At 30.1% G+C, this 9,901-nt stretch overlaps 1 protein-coding gene across 1 annotated transcript; it reads left to right on the top strand.

Annotated features, from left to right (window-relative positions):
• Positions 1–5,290: 5,290 nt before the first annotated feature.
• Positions 5,291–6,457, top strand: LOC111681496 (repetitive organellar protein-like). The gene is made up of 2 exons (XM_046946127.1): positions 5,291–5,434; positions 5,502–6,457. The coding sequence occupies exon 2, from the start codon at positions 5,518–5,520 to the stop codon at positions 6,373–6,375; it is 858 nt and encodes a 285-aa protein (XP_046802083.1). The 5' UTR covers positions 5,291–5,434; positions 5,502–5,517; the 3' UTR covers positions 6,376–6,457.
• Positions 6,458–9,901: the final 3,444 nt, after the last annotated feature.

Genomic DNA, 9,901 nt, shown 5'->3' with positions numbered 1-9,901 from the left:
TTCGTTGTCGCAATCTAAATGTTATAAACATCCATTATCTAAAAGTTAAAAAACAAGGTAAGCTCAAAATCCATAGTCAATAGAGAGCTTACCACGTTTGTTAACTCTTTAACAACGGATGTGAATAAAATTTATATTGCGAGGTTAACATTGCATAGTGTTGTCGTACGTATGTTTATATGTGACAACTTGTCAATTTGGAACCAGGCGTGTATGTTTATATTTCCCTATGAGAAGGACTACCAATTTTGTAGAGAAACACAACCAGCCATGCAACGAAAGTTCTTTTAAGAATTAAGTTTTTATATGTTCTCTATAATTTTATATAATTTTCAAATTAAATGGGTCGATAATGGATAGCAACGAAACTTTAGTTGTGTTTCCAGCAGTCAACCCAACTGACATAAAACTTGGTATTATGAACGGCAACTTTGGTTAGTTGCCAAAAAGTTATTGATGCTGCTTGGGTATAAGTGGTGAAATTTATACTACTTCAACCAAGGCTCTGAAAACGTTGCTAGATATTCCACCAATTGAAACATGTTTATGATATAAGGTGAACTGGCCAAAAGCGGTTATAGGACACGTCATCAATGTATACTGGACATATTGGAAGGTTTTACACAGACACAGAATATGTCGGAAACTTTGAAACGCTGATCCCAGATAGAATGTCTTGGTCAAGCGGAACATTAGAGCAAATACCAGTTCTCCAGATTCTATATTGAAGATCCAGAAGCAGAAATATACCACCGTTTACCAAATCATAACACAAGCTTCCAGGCAGAAGTACGAGCAATAACGGAATGCGTAAATTGTATTAGAAGTAAATATGGCGCCCACAGAGCTTAATATATTTATCGACAGCCAGAAGACAATTAGGGCTATATCAAGAGATAGAACTAAATCTAAGACCGTATTGGATTGTAAGAAAGCTTTAACTGAATACTCTCCCAGAGGTAAGGTTCATATCATATGGGTACCAGCCCACTGGGGAGTAGTTGGCAACGAAAGAGCGAATGTAATAGTTTTAGATTAGAAGTATGTAGAGTATGTGGAGAGGACAGTGAAACTCTGGAGCACTTTCTTTGCCACTGTCAGGCATTCGTCGTCTGTAATTTCATTTTTGCAACAGACAACTCTACTAAGTTTTGGTTGATTTCGATAATCGACCCATTATATACAATTTTGAATAGACTTTAAGAGCCAATCTTTATGAGAAGGATCAGGGATTAACATAAAATTAATCCTCGAAAGTTATTTATGACTACTCAATAAGATCAGTTTGTTTGCTAGTTTAAGGTGGCTTAAACTTGAGCAAGAAATGCGAAAGTGTAAACAGCTGATTCAAAAAATTAATAAATTTTTTACTAAAATAAACAAAAAATTATTGATTTATCTATTAGTATAAATTATAGGGACTACACAATATTTCTTTTTGTATTGATTTTAAGTTTTCATTCATTTTTATATTATATTTACAATTGTCTTCTTCTTTTTTTATAAAACATGCATTATTTTGATAACAAACAGTGACGTTTTGTGTTGTTTTGTATGGCAACAATGCGAAGTTTAATCTTGTACTTAAAAGCATTAAAGACATAATCAATTAAAAACAGAATCAATTTATTTTTAGATTAACTAATCTGATTAAAAATTATCAAAACCCGCCCTAAAAATATGATTTTTCTCTGATCTAATCTATTAACTATCCTATGATTAAGTTGTTGGACTATACACTAGTGTCTAGTTATTAGACAATACACAAACCTAATATCTAACAAGTAGGAAAGTATAGTCGGGCATGGCCGACCATATAATACCCTACACCATGAGTATATTTTTATACCCTACACCACTTTAGTGGGGAGGGTATATTGGGTTTGTGCTGATGTTTGTAACATACAAAAATATTCGTCCTATACCCACCTTAAAGTATACCAATCGGCTTAGAATCATTTTCTGAGTCGATTAAGCTATGTCCGTCCGTCTGTCTGGCTGGCTGGCTGTCCATGTAAACCTTGTGCGCAAGGTACAGGTCGCAATTTCTGTCTAAGTTCTGTCGACTTTTGTTAACATATTATATCATTTAAGTTAATTATAAGCCAAAAGGCCCTAATTGGGGGGTACGGTTGTATGGGGGCTAGTCGAAATAATGGACCGATTTTAACCATTTTCAATAGGCTTCGTGCCAAATTCATCAAATTATCTTGAAAATTGCGGCCTGTACCTTGCGCACAAGGTTTACATGGACAGCCAGCCGGACCGACGGACGGACGGACATGTCTTAATCGACTCAAAAAATGATTCTGAATTGATCGGTATACTTTAAGGTGGGTATTGGACCAATATTTTTGTATGTTACAAACATCTGCACAAACGTATAATACCCTCCCCACTATAGTGGTGTAGGGTATAATTAATATATAAGAAGAAAGGCAGAATTAGTTTTTTTTTCAATTTAAAACTACTGTTTGCCATTTTTGTCCCACACCCTTAAACTATACTAAGATCAGAATAAATATGTATGTTAATAAATATGTATGTTAATAAATATGTATGTTAATATTAACCGATTAACCGAAAGAAATCATTAACATTGGTTCCTATACACCTATTCAAGATGATGCTGGTAATTTAGAGTATAAATACTTATGTCGGGATGAAATTTGACATAAATTAGCTTTAAAAGCATTTATTCATAATTTATTATCAATAAATCTCATGAACAAATCACATAAATCTTTAAAAATTATCGAGTTTTTTGCTCAGTCAGAATTCTCTTATTTTCTCATTTATATACAGTGTCTCTCATAAGTATTCGAATTTAGGTAAACTATGAAAAGATACGAAATTTAATAATATATTTTGTATGCAAAATAAATAAATTAATTTGCTATATTGTCTAGACAGTCCTTAGGTTTGATATATCGTTTTTTAAAAAATAAAAAATTTACATTTACAAAAATATACTAATTTATTCTGTATTTCATTTTTGAACATAATTCTAGAATCGAATGGTTTTTATACTTAAAATTGTTTTAATGAGTTACTATCAACCGGAAGCAAAAACCCATTTCATTCTAATTTTTGTGTTTCGTAAAATAAGAGGAAATATATTAAATACAAGAAAAATTCGAATACTTTTGTGAATCAATTTTACGGACTTTTGAAAAAAATTAAATTAATTTAAGTAAATGTAATTTTTGCAAATTTAACAGAGTGCGATATTAAACCATAGAACTTTCTAAACAATATAGCAAATTTAATTATTCATTTCACACGCAAAAACATTATTAAATTATGTTTCTTTTCAAAGTGCAACCAAATTCGAATACTTATGTGAGACATTGTATATTTTTCGAAATTCGAATAAGCAGTAGCTCAGCTATTATTCACAACATATTCTTGAATTTATTTTGTTGAAAATTTACTATTATAGGCACAATTACTAAACTTATTATTATCTGGCAACATTGATTTTTTGTCTTTTAACCAGCTGATTATGACACAACCACTAAAAAAAAGAAATTTCCACTAAGAAAAAGATAATACAACTTTGCTGATTCTTCAGAATTCCCCCGCACTTTTTGAAATCGCCTTGTTGACAGACTTAAAAAAATCAACAAAATTTTAATAGTCCAGTCAAGTTAGAGTTTTACTGCGTAGTTTAGAGAGCTAACTGATGCAGAGTTATGAAACTTAATATGGTGGGTGGGGGTAATGATGGTGTCTAAAGGCAATTATGGACTGATTCTCATAAAATTCCGTGTATGGATTAATGATATTAAGGCCCAAACATACTTTATTCATTACTCATTTATTCATGACAATGAACATGACGTTCATAACACATCGAAATATTGGTCGTAGACCCATAAAAGTATGTATATAGTCTGGGTTCTTATTAAATTATAAGACGATCTAGTCATGTCCGTCCGTCTGTCTGTTGAAATCACGAAAGAGTTCACACGGAAGGAGCTAAATAGTTAAAATTTTGAAAAAATATTCCCTTGGTTTGCTTGGCATTGAAAACGGGTCATATCGGTCCCTATACAAGTGAACCTGCAAAAAAAAACAGCTTTAATGGGCAAATCTGTTTTAAAAGTTCGAATATAGCGATTAAATTCGATCCATAATTGATCAAATCCCCCTTATAAGGTCTCCTTAAGAAAATGACTAACGCTCATTATTGGCTTAAAAATCGGTCTATAATTAACCCTACCCCCTATAAGGTCCTCTTCAGAAAATTACTCTAACGCTCATAACTGAATAATTGTAGCGATGAAATCGAACATAACTAAATCTATTATGACCAAAAACCTCTCAATGGAATTTTATGAGCATCGGTCTATAGTTGACCCTACCCCCACATAAGGTCCCCTTCAGAAAATGACTTTTAGGCTCATTACTGGCTTAAAAGTATATTGAGATGAAATTCGACATAAGTAAGTTTCTTATGAGCCCAACCCTCTCTACTAAATTTTATGAGAATCGGCATATGATTAATATAATATCCGTGACTTTAACGCCCAGCACTGTCTTAAAAATACGAGTAAAGCGATAAAAAGATGATGTAAAAAAATTGTCAAAACTTCTATGCTTGTAGGACGCAGGACCTCCAACCTCAATTTTCTCTCCTAATATATATGTAGGTTGATTTTACCCCTAACATGAAGTGTCAAGATAAAATTTATTAAGTCAACGATAATTCCGCAGTTTTATTTTTTTACTCCAAATTTGACTGGACTACATTTGAAAATTTTTATCGTTTTGAATGAATATATGTATATACATACATATATATGTATGTATATATACACATGTGTGTATGGCCGAATTCTGTTATACACAATATTTATACCCTACACCACTTTAGTGGGAAGGGTATATTGGGTTTGTGCTGATGTTTGTAACGCACAATAATATTGGTCCTATACCCACCTTAAATCGAATCGATTTTTAGGGACGAACCCTATTGAAAATGGTTAAGATCGGTCCATTATTTCACCTAGGGCTTTTAAGTTCATAATTATGCTTAATATACTCGTATCTCGACAAAAAGCAGCAAAACAAAGTTCTATACTAGTCTTGATGACCCAGATGAACTTTATAATTATAGGGCCTCATATGACCCTAACCCCACTAAAAATCCCCCATCAAAATTTTACTTAAATATCCACAGTTTAATTAAACAGTAAATGGCTTTAGTATATCTGAGGCAAGGTAGGCATTTAAGCTTTATTATGAAAACTAAATCACATTTTATTCGTATACAGGTGTAGGGTATCATATGGTCGGCCTCGCCCGACTATAACTTCTTACTTATTTACGTTTAAATTAGTTTATTCAGCATAATTGGAATTGAGAACTAAATTTTGTATACAAACCAAACAAAGGAGTTAAACTAAACACAATTATTTTACTTAAATGGGCGAGTTTTGAAACAATTTTTGGTTCTTAATTTACTTTAGTTAATAAAAAAAGTATTACATTTCTAGGAAAATAATATAAAAAATGGATGAGGTACTTTCAAGTAAGCCAATTGCGGCGTTGGAAAAATCCGATAACCTTATTAAAACATACATACTTTTGTTGGAAAGAAAACTAAAAAATTGTATTTTATGGGAGAATTTCAATAATGAAAAAGAAACAAAATGTCTTGATTTAGAAGAAGAATTATTTTCATTGAAATTACAACAGCAGGAAAATAAACAACAGGGCGATCTTCACAAAAAACAAATGGAAAAAGTAAATGACGAAAATGTTAAGCTGAAATCTGAAAATGAACAACTAAAATTGGAAATAATTAAACTACAAGAGGAAATTGAAAAACTCAAAAATAATAATTGCAATCAAAACAATAGAATTGAAAGAACGATTTCAATCGACAATACTGAAAATTCCGATGCCAACAGTGTTTTAGTTAAAGGTTTCACTAAACTTCAATTGTGCACAATTCCCAAAATAAATATTATTAATCTGTGTCATCATATGAAAATACAAATATCGGACAAGGATATTGTTAAAGTAAAGAACAAGGAAAGCAAATACAACGAACGGCTCAAGCTTAAGCCCGATAAAATTCAATTGATTGTAGAATTTCGAACATCAGATTTGAAAGTTGAATTCCTAAAAAATAAGGACAAATTGAAACAGCAACCGGATTTGGCCGATATTGAAATTATTGATTATGTCAGCGATGAAGTGTTTAATTTGTATCAATATGCGAAAATGTTAAAAGATCACGGCTTTGCCTCAATCTATTGGAGAAACAATTGTGTGTATGCCAAGAAAATCCGATCGAGTTTATGTGATCCAATATTAATTAAGTCAAAAAACGATGTGGACAATTTGAAAGAAGCCAAGGAATAACGTTTTATTATTATGTTGAATTGTATTTAGAATGAAAAGTTTTATTTTTGAACAAAAATATATATATATTTTTTTTAATACATATATGGTGTTTCCTTTTTAATATATACATATATGTACATATATGAATGGTTGTATATCAGGATTGGTAAAATTGATAAAATTGTTCTTTTTTGGAATGAATTGTTTTTGAACTATTATGCGGACTATTTTTCAGACAGTTATCTAGCCATTACAATTATGAAACATACAAAGATATAAACATTCCTGTAATATAAAATCTAATTTAAATTTAATTACAATTGTTGCAATCTATATTTTGGAATAAAAACCTTTTATGGGGGGTTATATCAACCTTCTATGGATGGTAGGATCAACTACATTCAACTCTTCAATTCAAGGGTCTAAATTACTTGTGTAGAAGGCCTGAAGAGGTTCTGAATATAGTCATGAGCTAGACTCAATGTTAAATTTAAAATCTAAATTTATCTTTTTACAAGACAGAATGAAATTCCTAAGTAAGAGAATAGAATCAACAAGGCACATCGCCTCTAGTCCCTATGTATTGATGGTAATAATGTATATTTGTTCAATTTTTTTTTATTGTATTTGCTAAATATATTCATTCGAAAATAAACGTTTATATTGGTAAAGGTTTAAAAAAAATTGAATCGAAAGTCCAAAAACAAAACAGAGAAACAGTGTTTAACAGACGTTTGGTATGTACCTCCTAATATTATTAGTGATATCAGCTCAGGATAAACAACCAAATAGCTGATTTATATCGACAGCTACAAATTGTAAATGATTTTATTTAGATCAGTCAGTGCAATACACTGATATATATCGATTTTTGGGTAGCAGAGCACACAATATACTTTACGATTTTTGAAGATTCTAGCTAAAAAAGTTTCCAGATATACGAATTTTTGTGCGTAACCAATTTATTACCCAAATATTTACATGGATGTCAGAGTTCTTCGTGATTTGATGATTTGATGATTCTAGCTCTAATAGTTTCACATATATAATAATTTTTGTACTTAATTCATATGGGAGGTGGCAATGCTCTCTAATGCTAGTCCGTCCACTCTTCTGCCAAATATTCACATGGATGTTAAAGTTCTTCGTACAAAATTTTAAGATTATATCTCCAATTGCTTCCTAAGAAAACGAATTTATGTATTTAATTCATATGGGAGGTACCCAAATCTTATATAAAATCCGCTTATATATTACGCAAATGTTGACATGGATGTCAAAGTTGTTAGTGCAAAATTCTGGATTTAATAGTTTCTGAGTTAAACGAATTTTTGTATTTAATTTATATGGAAGGTTCCAAGCCACCCTTGTGAAAGTCCATTCACTCCCAAATATTCAGATGGATGTTAAAAGTCATCGTGCAAAATTTTAAGATTCTAACTTCAATAGTTACTCAGATAAATTAATTTTAGTATGTAATTCCTGTGGAAAGTGCCACACCCCCTATTTCTAGTCCGCCAAATTTTTGTCGTAAATATTCGTGTCGATACTAAAGTGGTTCTGAAGAAAAATGAAGAACTCTAGTTGTTATAGTTTTTCAGATATACTTATTTAAGATTTGTCACAGTGGGGACTCGATTTTCCGTGATGGTCGGGACCGGTAGCATTCTGTATAATCGATTTATCCGGTTGATTGAGTGACAACTTTGGCTAGTTTTTTAATAGATATCTTTATTAATTAATAAATGAATATGTACACATTTATATAAAAATGAAAGAATTCAAGATTTTATATTCATAAAAAAATCAAAAATATAAAAAAATAATTTTGTCAGAAAACAGTAAACAGTAGATAAGAATTTCATGTTATGTAACAAAGAATAATAAGAAGTTGGACTATGACATTGTTTTACAACAATAACATTTCCTTCTCTCCACAGACGAGTTCTGTGTAAATTCAACACACTTGTGAGAACTCAATTCTCTCACAATACTTCAAAACTTTTTTGCGAAAATACCGTTATAATAGGACTTGAACGACGTTTTTTCACAAACACATAACTATTTTTTAATTTTTTACACAATTTTATCACATTTAACAATCCGAAATATTCTTATTTTTCACAAACTAAAAAAATATTTTTTTAATTTTTTTGACAATTAATTTTTGTGTGTTGAAATTAAAATTGACAAAACAAAGTTGTATATTTTGGTATTGAAAAATAAAAAATTATTTAAAATAAACTTATTTTTTTGCAAAAAAAAGAGATTTTAAGTCCGAAAAGTATATTAATTAAATGTTTAATGATTAGATGTGGTCAAAATGAATTAAAAAATCTGCGAATGTAAAAATTTAAATGTTATTTATTTTTCCTAATTTTTATGTACGATTTTATGGAAGTATGTATGTTTGGAAAGTGTGGTGAAAGTGGTTGGAGCTCCAACACTAATACAAAAATTCTACCAATACATACTTAGAGTTAGGTACCGAATGACAACTCCTTTACGTAAGTACCAACTGACAATGTAATTTCTAAAAATAATCGAGTAGTGTTGTTTGTCTATTATTTTCCAATTTAGTATTTTCGTTTTACGGGTATTCCCCTTTTTCATTTGTTCTAAATGTTCGTGATTGCTAAAAAATAGTAGAATTTTGCTTATTATTACGGATAATAGAGGTAATCACGGTTAAACAATATTTTTCGATCCCGGATAATGAAGGTCCTACTGTATATATACAGCTGTGTTCAAAAAAAATAGGAGTGAGATAGAAAAATAATTGTGCAGCTTAATTTAAAAAGGAAAGATTTGAAGAAATCAAATATTTTTTCACGATATTTATTTGATAAGTGTTTAAAATACAGAACAAATGTCATTTTGTAAATAGGTTCATTAGTTTTTTTGGTATTAACTTTTTTTCGAAATCCATATCCGATTATGACTGTTCAAAAAAATAGGAGTACCGTATATTATCTTACCTAAGTTAGATTAATTTCCTTTATTCGAAGTAAATATTTAAAATATGATATAAAACTGTTATATTTAGATGATTTTGAAGTCAGTTCACAATTATTTCCTTTAAAATCCTAAAAGATAATGTCAGAATTGACGAAAATGAAATCTTTTCAAATATCTTGAAAATTATAAAAATATCGCGAACAAAACATGAAAATTCTCATGATAATGTCATTAAAAGACATTTTGAATACCTTAGGAAGTCAGATATTTAAAAATCTCTCATAGAAAATAGACATTTCATTCAAAAATTATAACAGCTTCTCATAAGCGCTTATCATTTTTTTAATTAATCCCATTAGGGCGCCCCAAACTAGTGAAACTAAGCCAAATCGTAGTTATTAAACATCGTAATCAATATTCAGTTCGTTCAGATTAATTTATAAACAAATCATTTAAAAAAAATAATTGATTTCAGAAAATAAAGCATATAGTGAAACCCATTAAGTTTGCCAAGTAACACATTTAGTGGTGGTTTCATAAATGGATGAATTTTTAATGCATGAATACGACAACAAATTACATTTTT

This window comes from Lucilia cuprina, chromosome 3 (assembly GCF_022045245.1).
Source record: "Lucilia cuprina isolate Lc7/37 chromosome 3, ASM2204524v1, whole genome shotgun sequence".
In the NCBI taxonomy this organism is placed as follows: domain Eukaryota; kingdom Metazoa; phylum Arthropoda; class Insecta; order Diptera; family Calliphoridae; genus Lucilia; species Lucilia cuprina.
The sequence above is the reverse complement of the archived record's forward strand: the minus strand, read 5'-3'. Positions and strand labels throughout refer to the sequence as shown.